Source organism: Hesperophylax consimilis, chromosome 24, assembly GCF_061612785.1.
Source record: "Hesperophylax consimilis isolate HC1 chromosome 24, BYU_Hcon_1.0, whole genome shotgun sequence".
In the NCBI taxonomy this organism is placed as follows: Eukaryota; Metazoa; Arthropoda; class Insecta; order Trichoptera; family Limnephilidae; genus Hesperophylax; species Hesperophylax consimilis.
The window spans coordinates 15,312,442-15,330,879 of NC_142859.1; the positions used below are offsets into that span (position 1 = coordinate 15,312,442).

General features: G+C 40.4%; 1 protein-coding gene across 1 annotated transcript in view; it reads left to right on the plus strand.

Moving 5' to 3' along the window:
- The window catches only part of LOC149411979 (alkaline phosphatase, tissue-nonspecific isozyme-like), a 115,348-nt gene that overhangs the window by 52,825 nt on the left and 44,085 nt on the right, over positions 1-18,438 (plus strand). The window contains exons 7-8 of the mRNA XM_089646217.1: positions 15,674-15,997; positions 16,840-17,052. Of these exons, the coding sequence (XP_089502343.1) occupies positions 15,674-15,997; positions 16,840-17,052 (537 nt within the window). The remainder of the gene's footprint in view (positions 1-15,673; positions 15,998-16,839; positions 17,053-18,438) is intronic.

An 18,438-nucleotide genomic window follows, 5' to 3' on the forward strand; every position in this document is an offset into this window, starting at 1 on the left:
CCTTGACATTAAGGCCCCATTGTTTAGCAGAAGTTAATTGTGGTGGCCATTTAGCAACATTTTGTTTTTTTGACATTTAAAAGGCCAATAATAGTTTGTTTTCACTTTTAATCAAATTGTGAAAAGCTGACAAGCTTACAAAATAAAAGTTGTCCTCTTCTGCTAATCACAATTTATTCAAAAGCTGAAACGAACATAGAATCGGCGTTAAATGGAGACCTTTCATTAAGTTAAATGGAACAATTGATTATAATGATACATTTTAATTTCTAAAGAGGTGGGATTGGGCGCGAATTTGAGTAATTTGAAAGTATGATTGCTAATAGTATAAATGATCTACAGTCTCTCGTGTCTAGGATGAACGAAGTATGCATGAAGAATGAGTTAATGATGAATGTAAGTAAGTCTAAAGTAATGGTGTTTGAAAGAGAGAATACGAAAACAGTGTGCAATATAATTGTGAATGAAGAATACTTGTAGCAGGTGGATGAGTTTGTGTATTTAGGAAGTATGTTTATGAGAGGTGGGAAGGCTGACAGAGATATTGAAAGAAGGGTAAATGCAGGTAACTCCATTAATGGAGGACTGAAAGCAGTTGGCGCTAACAAAAAAAATGTCCAAAGAAGCGAAGTTAGCAGTCCACAACGGAGTGCTGGTACCTACCTTGATGTATGGAAGTGAGTATGTGTGGTAAAACTATGTTTGATCGTGTGAGGAATGTGGAGATCCGCAAAGAGTGCAAGGCTAATGTAAGCGTAATGAGTAAGATTAAGAAAGGGACGCTTAGATGGTTTGGGCATGTAGAGCAAATGAGCAAGGATAGGAGTGTAAGGAGGATATATGATGCAAATGCGAATGGTAGCAGAAGTCGGGGACGCCCGACAAGACATGGTACGATCAAATGAATCAGATACTCGAGTCCGGCCATGTCAAGAGTCAGAATAATAGAAGAGTATGTATGATACGATATATGAATGTGAATGAGGCAAGAAGTGTGTGCCAAGACTGAGTTGTTTAGCGGTCCAGCCTATCCCTGCGGGGAAACGGAGTGATGGTTAGTTAGTTAGTAAGTTAGTTTTAATTTCTGTGAAATAACCCGTCATTAGACTTTTTTGCTACAAACTATATCACATTTGACATCGTTGCCAAAAGAAAAGAGTAATTTTGACAAAAAAATACATTTGCTAAAACTGAATCTCGATATGTCAGATTTTGCTTAAATGTTGTTGAACGTTATGCACAACGGTTGATCAAATAACCCATTTGTCAATTGTTAATGTCAATATTTCCACATTTAAGTAGACGCTGATTGTCAATCTGTGACGATGTCAAGTGTAATGGGAGTCTAAACAGCTCAGACTAAAACACTAACGAACCCTTCAAATTGGTTATTTATTTATGATGATGTCAAATATGCGGTTGATGAAATAGTTGGCCCTATAGTACAAATACTTACAAATCCCACGATTTCAGGAGATATTTCGATTTTGATTTACTAAATAAGTGAAAATTAGAAACTTACCTTTTTGGACTGTCCACTGTTCTACGAAGCACAGAAAAAACTTAAAAATTACAACAAATGTTTTTGTACCTATGCCACTAGTGATAATGCAGATTCTTTTTTAAATGCAGTTTTCAGTCTACGTTAAATCTTTGCGACGACTAGAAATGTGGAAAATCTAGTGTGGAAAATATTCGCTTGGCTAACTGCTGTACCTTTAGATAATTGAGTTAGGAATGTAGTCCACCAGTGATTATGTAAGCTTTTCACAAGGTTTAAGCCAGGTCCTACGTTAAAGCTTAAACGATTTTTTACCACTCAGTATCCGTTTAAGAGATTGCCCTAAGTTTTTAATACCTATTTCTGTTTGTTAGAATGGAATATTTTAGAACAATAAAATTGTACTAAAATTGGGAATATATAAATAAACTTAACATTAAAAGGATTTGGAGGTGATGCACAAAATCAGTATCGATGTTGTGTAGCCACAATTAAAGAAGGAAACGTCCAGTGGACTGCAAGAGGCTAAGTTCTGAGCAATAAAAATAAAATTGAATAAATTTCAGAAATTTAATAATATACCTGTCTTGTTATGATTGGTGGAAATTTACTTCCAAGTTCTATTTAATATATATATATTTTTTAAATCCACATAATATAGACAAACACCATGGTAGATAAGTAAAAATTCTTGGTTCTGTGTTCAAAGGTCGCAGATTCACAATTGTAAAAATGCTCATTTAACTATTTTAATCGCAATTCATTAAACTATTAAATCTTTACAAGACTCAGAAACGATATGTTTGCATACTTATTATGTAATATATATATCACAACAAAAATTTTAATAAACCTGGATTTTTTTCGGTCTATTCCATATAATATTCTTCTTCTTCGATGGCGCTACAGCCCATATCGAGCTTTGGCCTCCTGCAACAGTCGCCTCCAACTCCTCCTGTCCTCAGCGGCTGACTTCCAGTTTGTCACCTGGAGAAGCTGTGCTGCATCCCCTCTTACCTCATCTTCCCACCTCAGTCTGGGTCTTCCCACTTTTCTCTTTCCACCTGGGTGACCAGTCAGAATTCTTTTTGGGACGCGTGTATCCGGCATTCTCTGTACATGCCCAGCCCATCTCAGCCTGAGGAGTCTCATGTGTGCAGAGATGCTAGGGGCCTTATATATATCGTACAATTCTATATTGTGCCGGATACGCCACTGTTCGCCCTCTTTCACGGGTCCACATATTCTTCTCAGCACCTTTCTTTCAAAAGTATCCAGCATTTCAGCCATCTTTACCGTCAGTGTCAGCGCCTCACATCCATATGCCAATACAGTTCTTACAATGGTCTTATATATGGTTATTTTGGTTTTTCTGTGGACACTACGTGACTTAAACACTGGCAGCAAAGAGAAGTATGTTTTGTTGGCTGCTGTGATTCTCCTTCTGATTTCTGCTGGATCCTCATTGTTCTCTGTCAGGCTGGAGCCCAGGTAGGTGAATTGATCAACCACTTCGTATGAGTAGTTGTTTTTAAATAGTGCACTACTTCTTCTTCTGTGTGAAGGGTTCCTGCTCTGTACCATCATTTTAATAAACCTGGATTTTTTTCGGTCTATTCCATATAATATTATGTTACATAAAATCTGTTTGTTTGTAGTAGCAAAAATCCATGGATTTTCATCTGAAATTTTCAGGTCATTCCATCAGCTTTGAAATATTCACTTTAAAAAAACTTTAAATAAAGATTTTCGGAACCAAATATCAAAGCTAATAATTATTTTTTAGGGATTTATGGTATAGTGTTTGCGTGTATAACGTCAGATGAATGTGTAAAATAATTGCCGATACGATAGTGTATCGTAACAAATAGATTGGTGTTTAACTCTTGACAGGCCAAGATGCCAAACAAAACGTCTCTAACCAAGTGGGTCTTCCGACAACCTCATGCATCTTTGTCTTGTGGGCTTTTAAACTATAGCAATCCCAATTATTCAGTCAATTATTAATAGTAAAATATATATTTGCGCAGAAATACTTAAAATACTAAAATGATACTGTACGGGACGTGTTTGGCTGCACAAGAAAAGACCGTAAATAATAAGCAGCGGCACACATCAGTCCTCAACCAGGGTAATGATTTAAGTAAAATACCGTGAGGTGTTCTATCCAAACCATCATTAAAGAAAGACAGAACGAATAAAGGGTGTAGCTTATAGGTACTTCCTATTTCTTAGAACCAACCCAATTCACAAGAAATAGTTATATGTATTTTAATACAACTGGGTTTTAATACACAGATAGAAACTTAGACAATCGGAATTCTTTCAGCGATAATTTCAGATTGAAGCACATTGTGCATCACTGCGCCATACGATACAGCAAATGGCGTAGGCGACTGCTGCAGCAGTAGCCAGTTCAATTGGAAGCCAACAGAAAAATGGCCAGGCTTTAGGTGATCAGCATCATTGGCTGATTCAGTCGGTAGCCAGCAGAAATCTGCCCGCCTCTAGGTTGTCAACATCAATGGCTAATTCAGTCAGTAGCCAAGAGGAATCAGCCATCTTCTAGGTTGTCAGCATCAGTGCTGATACAGTCGGTAGCCAGGAGGAATCGACTAGCTTCCAGGTTGTCAGCATCAGTGGCTTATTCAGTCGGTAGCTAGGAGGAATTGTCCAGCCTCTAGGTTGTCAGCATCAGTGGCTAATTCAGTCGGTAGCCAGTAGGAATCGGCGGCGGCATGGTCACTTGATTATAAGGACACGGAGACGCCCCATTATTGTAATGACGACCGATGCTTCTGGCTCAGCTGATAGAGTGCCCACAGTAAACAGCTCGTTGCACATAGTTGTAATATTTTCAAATGATTGTGCCGTGATGGAAAAACAGAAGCGAATACGGCTTTAAGTTGAAACTCAGTAATTTATAATTTTAAATTATAACAGATCGCGTTGTAACTGGAGGTGTTTCGTCCACTCATGGTTATTCTTGAATCACCAAATATTTTTTTTTAATGGGCTATTTATAATTTCTCCTACAAGCGTTCTTGTGACGTCAATATCATCAAAACAACTTGTTTACCGTTCCAGACGCAGGTGTTTGTATAAGTCAGCGTTAGGTGTTCAATATTCATTTTTTCCGGCTTGAATCGCATAGTAACAGATTATTTTGATGCATTTTTTTCAAATGGTAAATATTATAAAAATAAATGCAATAAAATCATGTTTTCATGTTCGATACAGATATGTCAATTAGTATTTAAGCTAATATAAGGAGGATAGTAATTTTTGGTACTACCTACTCCCCCACTTGGCTGCCGAATAGTTAATGTATGTGGTTAGTTGAGTAGTGGCTAGAGCTTAACAAACTAAAGATGCGCTTCGACCTTAAAGCTCTGCGCAGCTTAGCTGAAATTATTTGAAAATCCTGAATGTTGATTTGTGATTTTTGCCGGTTGAAGTATTCTCTGTTTTCCTCCACTCTACAATGTTTTAAAGTTTAATTGTTTATTGTTTTGGAACATATACAGAGTATTCACATGATAAAGTTATAACATAGTTATAATATGTGCGTGTGTGTGTGCATATAATATGTGCGTGTGCGTGTGTTCATCATCATTTATGTGACGTTTACATTTCAGTTATGATATGTGCGTGGATGTACGTATATATTTATGTGTATATGCTTGTACATGCGTGTGCGTGTATTTGTTTTAAATACGATTTCACTCTAAACAAACATCATAGATGCCTTTTATAATCTATAATTGCTTTGAACCACGTCTGTAGCTATAACATATTGAATATTGCACGTAGAGAAATTTTTTATCGCTACACTTCCTTCATTATGTCATTATATCAACAATCTCACTTAAATGTGAAGTTTTATACTTAATTACATATATACCTCATAAATAATTTGCTGAAACTAGCTTTATAACTTGTTAACTTGAAACGAACTAGATCATCGCGCAGTGCTTTCATTTCTATCTTTTTCTTTATTATTATTTTTTTTATTTACTCTTATTGCTTTTACCTTCCGTTAAATATGGTTATTTCTTCTTTTCCCTCACATCCTGTGTTATTGTTTATAGTAGTCGAATTTAATCTCGATATGGATTGTACAATTCGTCGAATAATCAATGTATTCACTATTCAAAACATGCCACCCTTCTTTCCTCACACTCTCCTTACCCCCCTTTATCCCAATTTGCTGCTTGTACTTTCTGCTCACCTTTCTACTACAGTATCGTATGTATATAATTTCGTACATTCATAAACCTTTACATCTTTTTACCTTATATATCTATCAAAATAACAATACACATAAAAAACTTATATAATTTACAATGATAACTATTTTTTATCAAAACTGTAGAGGATTACTAAGAAAGAAATATTTCACAATAATATATTATTGAATGACGATTGTTACATATTCGGTATTTCTGAAACTTGATTTCATTTTTCGTTTCTGGTTTAATAATTCTATTTTCGATCCTGAACTAGCACCATAGGAATTTTATAGCATTTTCAGACGGGATAGATCAAATAACATTTCAATGAAAAGCATTAATAACCAAGAAGGTTCTCGTCGAGGCAGTGGAGTGATGATCATAACACATAAAAATATTAACGCATACCCTCGCGAAGACTGTCGATGATAGACTGGTCATTTACTCAGGAAAATGCAAACGTTGACGAAGTAGTTGATTCCTTTTAAAACATCTTAAATAATACCATCAACCAATTTGTCCCCAAATGCCTCGTCAAAAAGAAAAAATTTCCAAGCTGGTAGTCAGCTCCTCTAATCAGAATCATCAAAGAAAAACAAAAACTTCATAAAAAATTGAAATCCTATAATAATCCAATAGATTACATAGAGTTCGCTATCAAACGTACATAAATAAAACACCTACAGAAGCATTGCTATAGTAAATATATATGTTCAGTTGAATCTAATATTCAGAATAATAATAAACAACTCTGGAATTACGCTAAAAACAAAAGTAAAAAAACTGGCATTCCATAAAATCATGCACCTTAAAGACGAATCAGGCACCGGCGCTCATAGTATGTGTATCGAACGTCATCAGCATCATCAATATAAAATGTACATCAATTATAAAAAAACACAACAAAATGCCATCATATTTACCACTGTCGAAAACTATGTAAAACCTTCCATAAAACTAATGTTGATAAACCTGCCTTACATATAGGTAACTCATGTTTAAAAACCTGCCCTGCCGTTTAACGGTAAATTTTATCGCTCGGACCTAAAAGGCAGTTGTCTCGCTTCAACTCAAGCAACTATCTTACTCTGGCTAGGCAGCCGCTGATTGGCTAAGCACAAAACCTGCTTGAACGGCCCACGTGTATCCAAGAGATTTGTAAAAAAATACAAATTTGCAAGCCCTTCCTGTAATAATAGGAAACAATGTTAACTAAATAATTATATACAAAGATACTTATATGTTAATTAAATAAGCTCGAATAGAAATAAAATATGTTACACGTAAGATAATTATGTAATCAGCGAAACTCTGAAAATGTTACAGAGATTTGACCACTTATCTTGTAGAATATGTCTTATTATAACTAAATAAACAATATTGCGACGATGTGGTTTTGGCAGGGCGACAGAGGCAGATAAGGTCTAATATTATAAAATATTCCTATATTTCTGAGATAAACAGATTTTATCCTACAAACGTGGCGAGCTTCATAGCAAGAAAAAAGCAAGCTCGTTACGGGAATTTCATAATACAATCAAGGGTCGGAGGCGCGGTCCTATAGAATCTTATAAAGGCGCCGCAAAAACCGGTCCCTGCCCATTCCGCCATAAGCCCTGGACCGAGCAACACCTACCGCTGTCCGCTCTGCCTGACCCGCTTCGCTACCTGAGACCAACACGCTGCGTTTGATTTCAACCCGGTTCCCCCCCCCGCTCCACTTCCGCTGTCTACTGCAACTGCCTGCTGCTGAGCTCGCTGCTCACCGACAAGCCAACGACGCCCCGACGTCGCGGCGCCTCTGCCTCGGGCTTCACTGAGCCTTCCCAACAGCCAGCCTCGGAGAGGGGATCTGCCACTGCCTACTGAACCAGCCAGCGCCCCGCAGAGCCGTTACCGACTGAGCCTGGAGGGATACAAGAAGTTGCACCCGCAATAAAAACCAACCGCTTTTATAAAAGCGTTCTTTTCAATATGCAAATTACAAATGTCGAATATATCGTCTTTCTCAAGACGCATTCATTTATGCAAACATACAAGAGTCGATATTCCCTGGATCGAGGGGACTGAACGTTGCCGACTGAGCCAGCCCGCCTGCCAGCCCGCCTGCCAGCCCGCCTGCCAGCCAGTCCCGGAGAGCCTTCCCTCCAGCGTGCGGTCCTGCTCACTGGCCCCGATGTCACAGAGCCGTTACTGACTGAGCCTGGAGGGATACAAGAAGTTGCACCCGCAATAAAACCAACCGCTTTTATAAAAGCGTTCTTTTCAAAAGCAAATTACAAATTTCGAATATATCGTCTTTCTCAAGACGCATTCATTGAGGCGAACATATTACAATAGTCGATATTCCCTGCATTTTTATGATATTTTAAATAACTCTGTAATGGTTCAAATGAAATACCTCAAGTGCTTTATTTGAATCATTACACAGGACAAAGGTAAATGTGTGCCGGCGCTTATATTTTACAGTTTTTTCTTGTGCAGGCAAACACGTCCCGTACAAAGTGGTCCATTCGAGCCGGAACCACACATCACGCCTTCAGTCCTGCCCCGGTGGAGATGTCATCACCTTGCAGTGGCTGAGAGACCCGGAAGTCATCTAAGATGCCGGTTTCCCGCCCTGAAAGCAGACACACGCCGGCTCCCGACCGCCTTCCCGCCAGCGTGCAGTTCTGCTCGCTGGAACACCAGCCGATGTCAGAGCAGTCCAGGGGCACCCCCCTCCCACCGAGCCCTGAGCCCTCTCGGCTCGGGCTCCCTCATGCCCTGAGCCCTCTTGGCTCGGGCTCCACCGACAGGCCAACGAAGCCCTGACGTCGCGGCGCCTCTACCCCCGGGCTTCCTTGAGCTTGCCGGTGACCGACGCCCCAACGTCGCGGCGCCTCTTCACCGGGCTTGCCGGAGACCAAGGCCCCGTTTTCGCAGCGCCTCTTCCCCGGGCCCACGTGCTCCCCTATGCTCGCTGCTCCCGATGTCGCAGCACCTCGGCCCCGGGCCCCACATGGCTCGGGTTTATTTGAGCTTGCTGTCGCTTACCGAGGTATATAGAGCAGAGGCCTGCGCAACCAGTGACATCCCGGCGGCGGTGATTACACACAGTCACCGCTCCAGTGAGCAAACAACGCCCACACGGCTTGCCACTGCCTGTCAAACTCTACATTGGACAGCCAGCCAGTATACCAACTCAGCCAATGTATAACGCGCACGAGGCCTGCGCAACCAGTGACGTCGCCGGTGACAACCTGTACAACACCGGTGACGACCAGTGACATTGCCGGTGACATCCCGGATGCAATGTATCCCGGATGCTTACATAATGTCTTACATACTCAGAGCCACACGATGAGCCACTGCCTGTCAAACTCTACAGTGGACAGCCCAACAGCCAGCCAGTATACAAACTCAGCCAATGTATAACGCGCACGAGGCCTGCGCAACCAGTGACGCCGCCGGTGACAACCAGTACATCGCCGGTGACAACCAGTGACATTGCCGGTGACATCCCGGATGCAGTGTCTTACATACTCAGAGCGGCACGATGAGCCACTGCCTGTCAAACTCTACATCGGACAGCCAACCAGTATACATAAACAGCCGAGATATAATGCGCACGAGTCCTGTGTAGCCGGTGACAACCATCCATCGCCGGTGACAACCAGTACATCACCAGTGACATTGCCGGTGACATCCCGGATGCGGTGCCTTACATACTAAAATTCTACAGTAGACAGCCCGACAGCCAACCAGTATACCTAAATAGCCGAGCTACAATGCGAACGAGTCCTGTGCGCCGGTGACAAACAGTACATCGCCGGTGACAACCAGTACATCGCCAGTGCCAACCAGTGACATTGCCGGTGACATCCCGGATGCGGTGTCGTACCTACTCAAATTCTACAGTGGACAGCCCGACAGCCAACCAGTATATCTAACCAGCCGCGGTACAATGCGCATGGGTCCTGCGCAACCGGTGACACCGCCGGTGATAATCAGTAACATTGCCGGTGACATTGCCGGTGACATTGCCCGGGTGAGCAACCAAACAACGCTCACACTGCATGCACTAGCCCGCAGAGCCGTGAGAGGTGTCAGCCTGCCCGCCAGACAGCCAGAATATCTACTCAGCCGGGGTATAACATGCACCCCGAGCGCGCTGGCGGCCAGAAACCTATGCAACCAGTGACACCGCCTACAGACGGAGTACCCTACTACCTTATACGATGTGCCAGCCGTACAGTGACCCGCACCCCCAGGACTCCGATAAGATGACGACAATACAATTCGAGTACACTGGGGATCATTACGTGCGCTTTGCCGGGGGATGAATGCTAACTGGCACGCAAAACAGATTGCAGACCTATAAAAATAAACATCTCGCCGCCAAGCTGCCGAGTTCGCGGTACCGCAGCCCGCCTTGTTGGATAGGCCCCCTACTACACTGGGCCACCATCACCAGCCAGAGCCCCCGGATGCGCGTATGATGGCTACGTCTACCCACGAGCTTGAAGCGACCGGCCCGACCTCGAATGCCGGCCCCCCGGATACGTAACATCTCGAGAGCCGACACCATCCGGAGCGCAGCCCGATTCGACTGCGGCCAGCCAGTCACCTACGTGTTTGCTGCGACCGTCCCGGCCTCAAATGCCGGTCCCGGATATGCAGCAAACCGCAACTATATAATGGTCACTCACAAGTTTGCGGCGACCGTCCCGGCCTCGAATCGTTACGGATATGCTGCAAACTGTGACTAAATGTTGGCCATCCTGTCAATCACGTGTTTGCTGCGACCGTCCCGGCCTCGAATGCCGGTCCCGGATATGCAGTGAACCGTGACTACATGATGGCTAGCCTGTCACCCACAAGTTTGTAGTGACCGTACCGGCTTCGAATGCCGGCTCTGGATATGCCGCAAAGTAATCCCCGTGACTACATGATGTCCGGCTTGTCATCAAAATTGCAGCAGCAAGCTAGCCGGATTCAACTCTGGCCCCTTCACAGTTCCAGCGCGCACCTAAGCGCACATCCGGCCTGAAATGCCCCCCTCCCCCGGATACGCAACAACTCAAAAATGCACGACCGATACCCCGACACAAAAGGATACCAGTTCACCGCCATTCAAAACCTGCGAGCGCGCCCAAATCCCACGCGCGTCACCCTGCAGCCGCTCCCCGGAACCGAGAACTAACAAGCAAGCCCCAAGAGTAATCACCACGGCCAGATGGGAGGAGTGACCACGCACTCAATCACTGGATTTGGATGCATCAACCACCACCGAAGACTGACACGTTCGAAAAAATAGCTCGGTGCAGCCACTACTGCACGGGAAGGAGTGTATCGAACGTCATCAGCATCATCAATATAAAATGTACATCAATTATAAAAAAACACAACAAAATGCCATCATATTTACCACTGTCGAAAACTATGTAAAACCTTCCATAAAACTAATGTTGATAAACCTGCCTTACATATAGGTAACTCATGTTTAAAAACCTGCCCTGCCGTTTAACGGTAAATTTTATCGCTCGGACCTAAAAGGCAGTTGTCTCGCTTCAACTCAAGCAACTATCTTACTCTGGCTAGGCAGCCGCTGATTGGCTAAGCACAAAACCTGCTTGAACGGCCCACGTGTATCCAAGAGATTTGTAAAAAAATACAAATTTGCAAGCCCTTCCTGTAATAATAGGAAACAATGTTAACTAAATAATTATATACAAAGATACTTATATGTTAATTAAATAAGCTCGAATAGAAATAAAATATGTTACACGTAAGATAATTATGTAATCAGCGAAACTCTGAAAATGTTACAGAGATTTGACCACTTATCTTGTAGAATATGTCTTATTATAACTAAATAAACAATATTGCGACGATGTGGTTTTGGCAGGGCGACAGAGGCAGATAAGGTCTAATATTATAAAATATTCCTATATTTCTGAGATAAACAGATTTTATCCTACAAACGTGGCGAGCTTCATAGCAAGAAAAAAGCAAGCTCGTTACGGGAATTTCATAATACAATCAAGGGTCGGAGGCGCGGTCCTATAGAATCTTATAAAGGCGCCGCAAAAACCGGTCCCTGCCCATTCCGCCATAAGCCCTGGACCGAGCAACACCTACCGCTGTCCGCTCTGCCTGACCCGCTTCGCTACCTGAGACCAACACGCTGCGTTTGATTTCAACCCGGTTCCCCCCCCCGCTCCACTTCCGCTGTCTACTGCAACTGCCTGCTGCTGAGCTCGCTGCTCACCGACAAGCCAACGACGCCCCGACGTCGCGGCGCCTCTGCCTCGGGCTTCACTGAGCCTTCCCAACAGCCAGCCTCGGAGAGGGGATCTGCCACTGCCTACTGAACCAGCCAGCGCCCCGCAGAGCCGTTACCGACTGAGCCTGGAGGGATACAAGAAGTTGCACCCGCAATAAAAACCAACCGCTTTTATAAAAGCGTTCTTTTCAATATGCAAATTACAAATGTCGAATATATCGTCTTTCTCAAGACGCATTCATTTATGCAAACATACAAGAGTCGATATTCCCTGGATCGAGGGGACTGAACGTTGCCGACTGAGCCAGCCCGCCTGCCAGCCCGCCTGCCAGCCCGCCTGCCAGCCAGTCCCGGAGAGCCTTCCCTCCAGCGTGCGGTCCTGCTCACTGGCCCCGATGTCACAGAGCCGTTACTGACTGAGCCTGGAGGGATACAAGAAGTTGCACCCGCAATAAAACCAACCGCTTTTATAAAAGCGTTCTTTTCAAAAGCAAATTACAAATTTCGAATATATCGTCTTTCTCAAGACGCATTCATTGAGGCGAACATATTACAATAGTCGATATTCCCTGCATTTTTATGATATTTTAAATAACTCTGTAATGGTTCAAATGAAATACCTCAAGTGCTTTATTTGAATCATTACACAGGACAAAGGTAAATGTGTGCCGGCGCTTATATTTTACAGTTTTTTCTTGTGCAGGCAAACACGTCCCGTACAGTATGTAAATAATTCTCACACAACACTTTCAGTCCACCTACGTAAGCGATATGGGTACGAACAATATCAGCATAATCGATACTTCTACTTATGTAAATAATGATTCGTCGATTGGTTACATAAATACTGAGAGTCTAATGATCAATAAATACCTGAAAAATTTAGATGTTAGTAAGGGTGCTGGTAGTGACGGTATCACGCCATATTTCATCAAAAAATGTGGCAAAAATCTTTCTTACCCTTTAACTAACATATTTATAATGTCACTTAAAGAAAGTAATCCCTATTCATAAAACAGGGTCAAAAATAAACATTGAAAATTACCGTCCAATCTCAATACTCACGGTATTTAGTAAACTATTTGAGCGCATTGTCTACGATCAAATTAACACTACAATTGTTCGTAATATACAAAACCAACAACACGGATTTCTTCAAAAAATATCAGTACTAACAAACTTGGTAAATTTTACGGAATATTTAACGTGCAATATGGACAATAGTAACCAAGTAGATGTAATCTATACTGATTACTCTAAGGCCTTCGATAAGTTAAACCATTTCATTTTAATTAAAAAATTAAAACAATTAGGCATCCATGGCGACTTAGGCCTAGCGCGCACTACGATTGTATTTTTTGCGACACTATTTTAAAATCGTGCTATAATAAATCGCAAAAATAATACTGCGCGCATCGCGATGAAAAATTGCGATGAATGATTTCGTACATTTTGCTTGTATTGTTTTGCTTCTTCGGAAGAGGAGGAATAAAAGAACACATAAATACTGGACTCACCCTTTTACAGCAGAAATATATGTTAAAGGTTTCTTTTATCTGAAATACAATGATCTTCGACAATATCCAAAAAAATTCTTTGGCTATTATAGAATGACGATTCAGACATTTGACAAACTATTAAGAATTGTTGGACCTCAAATTGCATACAATAATACTAGATGGTGGAATGCAATCTCAGCTGAAGAAAGGTTGTCAGGTAGCGATTTTAAATCGCAGTGCGCGCGTGTCCATATAACTTCAAATGCTATAATTTTATTTTGCGACAATCGCGTCGCGCGCTGTCGCGGAAAAATGTGACAAATCACAATTTTAAAATAGCAACTATTTATTTGTCGTATATGCGCGCACATACTTACTAACTCATACATTGCATTTCTGCGACAAAATTATCGTGCTACAGAAAATCGTGGTGCGCGCAAGGCCTTACTCCGGTGGTTCACTTCATACCTTTGGAGTAGACTTCAAAGTGTCTTAGTTGAGGGAACAAAGTCCAGCTTCTTCTCTGTGCCCTCCGGTGTACCTCAAAGTTCTCATTTAGGCCCATTATTATTTAATGTGTACATATACGATATTCACAAATGTTTTTTGTATGCTAATTACCTAGCATATGCAGATGAAAAAAAACCATTGACTTAGTTACTAAATCAATCAACGACTGCATTAAACTTCAAGAAGACCTCAATCATCTTTTTGTCTATTGCGAATTAATAAAACTTGTTATTAGCATCGCAAAATGCAATAAATTAACATTTACACGTAATAAAAATAAAATATCCTTTGTATACACAATGAACGGCACACACATCAATAAAGTAAAATATATCAGGGACCTTGGGGTAACAGTGGCTGTTAAATTTAACTTTATCCAACACACTGATGACATCATTAACAAAGCCAATAAAATGCTGGGATTTATAATTCACATAGCAAAACCCTTCCACAACATAAACACTCTATATTCCCTTTACACCTCATATATTCGCCCTCACCTGGAACACTGTACACCGATTTGGACTCCTTTATACCAAGCCCATATCGAAAGAATAGAAAGAATTCAAAAAAAAAATTTAAACACACCAATTATAAAATAAACTTACACTTCTCAAATTATACCGAATCCATTAAATTTCATAATTTTAACTCCCTCCAAACACGACGTCTAACTTTTGATCAAACCTTATTGTTTAAAATCCTAAATAATGGTCTGGACTCATCAGAACTTACCAATTTAATAAATCTTCATATTTCGTCTAGATTAACCCGACAATCTGATTTATTTTATCTACCCTCGTGTAAAACAAACATTCGAAAAAATTCCCCAATTCCTCGTATATGTGCACAATATAATACAAAATTTTACAGCATTGATATTTTGGTAATAACCTAAAGAAATATCGATATGAAGTAATGCGTACGATCGATTATTAATATGAGAGTGTGAAATGTATCGGGAGCATCTTCTATCCTCTTCCTATTTTCCTCTTCCTCTCCCCTTCCACACCAAATTAATTTTTAGATATTAAAACTTCATTTCCAATGAACTTTAACATAAAAAACTTCTGTGGCTTGACTTCAGTAAACTTGTATATTTATATCTATCATTGTATATCATAAAAATGCTGTTTGTTTCTAACAAAAAAAAAAATAAAATAACATTCGCATTGGGTAGTGCGTAAGGGTAAATAATTAACGATTTATACTATGTAGAAATAATTGAACATAAAGAAAAACCAGAAAAAAATAGAGAATAATTCAATGCATAAAAAATGAGAATAAAAAACAAATTTAATTACAACAATTTACATTAAAATACAACAATTTACATTAGAATAACACCAGTATTCTCCAGGACATGTGATGTTAGTAGATTTGCTAAATTGCTTTGATATCCGAGATTGTTTGTAAATATGTCTGAATTGTCTCATTTAATTGTAATGTACAAACGACACATTCGAGACAGTGATTTGAAGTAACCAAGATTGTAACTTAACAATTAAGGAAGGAATATATTGCGACTCCTTATAACGTATATTAGAAACTTTTATATGAATGTTGTTAAGACAATGCGTGATTTCAAGCTTATCGTGAATAGTTTTATGCCCGGAAAAGTCAGGAAATTGTTTCCATTTTCATTTTTTCTTTTTGTTCACAGGTTTATTTGAATACTCACACATGGGCTTCAGCGCAGATAAAGAACCCGGTCCAAACTCCGATCCTTCCCTGCTAGAGATGACGACAACGGCCTTGAACATCCTGGAGAGGAACCCCAAGGGCTTCTTCCTGATGGTGGAGGGCGGCAGGATAGACCACGCCCACCACTACAACAACCCTTACAGAGCTTTAGAAGAAACCCTTCAACTGGAGGCGGCTGTAAGGGCGTCCATATCAAGAGCGGATCTGCTGCTGGTCACGGCTGATCATGGACATGTTATGACTATTGGGGGGCATGGTGCTCCAAGAGATCACCCTATATTAGGTTAATATAAAATTTATTATGTTTGAGTATAAAACGTTACATAATTGTTTTTGGCCATGTCCCAAATTGAAATTCGTACTGTTTAACAGCAGATGAAAGATAAATGAATTTTATATCAACAATAAAATTTTCTTCATGTAAACTATGTAAATACAACTCGATACGAAACTCAAAAATCCTAATCTTAATACTTCTTAAAAAAGGTTTTTTTTCGTTTCATATAAATATAATTAATTGAATTTCTATAAATCTTTCGCAACCGTAAACAACAAAGACGGTCACTTTTCGGAATACTTTAAATTATTTGATTGTCAATGGTAAACTTTAAAATGCAAATACAAAGCGTGGTGTTGCCACTTTCTAACACTGCTTAAATGTCAGACAATACCTGGACTTCACATTTTTGCATGATATATTATATTCACAAACACGATGTCCGGAAACTAAACACAACATGAAAACTGATGAATCTGTATTCCACATCACAAAGAAAACAAAAAAAATACTTTTTTTTTTCAATCTGAGAATTTCGATCTTTTGAAACTAAGAGTTTAAAAAAAACTTGAAGCCGGGACTATGCTGGGACCAAAAACTTTTGACTCAATTTACTCGTAAACAAAATTGACTCTTGACTTGAAAACGTGATATTGATTCATAAGTTTCCTAGTTTTGTATAAGGTACGAAGACGATTGTCTTAGTTTCTCACATTTCGACTTTTGGTAGTGTAGTTGTGGGTGTGATCGTGCGCGATTAATTGACTTCACCCACCTCCCACTCCATCCTTCCATATTTAATAACCCTGTCGTCTAGAATCGTGCTTTAAAACTTGTCATCGCCCTAGGAAACGACATCAAACCGTCCGATGTAGACGGCTTACCTTACACGAGTATCCTGTACGGCAGCGGACCGGGCTTTGCGGCCAGAACGCCGCTAGACCCAGCGGCCTCCGTAAAGGTGGTGGAGACGACGGGAGATAATAACAAGATACACGCCTCGGCCGCACCAAGACAGTGGGCCACACACGGGGCGGAGGATGTGCCGGTTTATGCTATGGGTGAGTTACATTAAAAATATTATATTGTGTGCTTTTATGTTTGTGAATTATTAATTTTTATTTGTAAGAAACAAACATCTTTTATTACAAAGATAACAATATACACATCGAAAATAAAATCTATGCTCCACGAAATCAAGGCCGCCCGTTTTATTTTATTTTGTGAAATTTAGCAACAGAATTGAAACGTTACTTTTTTTTTTTTTATAGTGAATACCTCACAAGAGTCCCAACTGCTCCCGTCTGGAGCCAGTGAGACTATGGCATCCCCAATTAGGGGATGTTGTGAGGCTGAAGGTAAGTGGGGAAGGGAAAGAGGAAGGTGGGGAAGTACCTGGCTATTCAGATCTAGTCACTAAACACGGCTAAAGCCATTTGGAGCAACGTTTCAATTCTGAATGGTGGTCTTACACCAGGGCGATACTGGTAGTATCTTCCACTCTGGAACGTGCCGCAAATATACTATATATTATTTTAATTAATTAATTGTGAAATAACACAAATTAATCAAATAAAATTTATTTGCGCACGCCGGGTTTGAACCCGCGACTTTCGGAATGGCAGTCCAATGCGTTACCACTGGACTATGCCGGCCGTCACTTAAAATGGCTTTGGACGTGTTTGGTTACAAGATCTAAATAACCAGGTACTTCCACATATTCCTCTTCCCCATCTCCTTCCTCTCCCCGCTATATTCAGCCTCACAACATACTTACAGTTGGGATTCTTGTTGAGTGGGGTTTCAAATAAAAAAAAACAAATGCTAAAAGATATTCCGACCATAATTTAAAGAACTTCATCTCCACATTTGCAATAAAACCGTATCTGAAAAGGGTTCGCAAGTAGGAGATAATGCACTTCTAATTTTTTACTTATTTTACAAGCCTGATACCTTCTTTTTTCTAGGCTAGTAAAAAAAGTAGCATGCTCAGAAAGTAATTTGAGTAGATTTAAAAAATATATTATCTATGTAAAAACTACAAGCGTTACGGTGGAATTTATCGATGTTCCAGGAAGTTTTTACGCTGAAAATTGTAAATGCGATTTGTTCTCTATCTTATTATTATTTAAAATAACATTATAGTAACATCGTTACAATAATTGTGTGTATTAATAGACCCTTATGAAGATTACAGTCACAACCATCGATGAAAATAAAAACCCAACCACAAAAATCATCTCATATCATACAAATACAAAATTAAACAACACAAACTATGAGGCAACGTCTCCCATCTATTCGAAAAGTACGCCATGTAACAGAAAGAGATACACATATATATTTAGTCATAACATTATAGGTACAAACTTAACACGCATAAATTGGACATCAGAAATCGTTAGACCAATCATGGGATCGTTCGTAGAGCATAGCTTATAAATCAC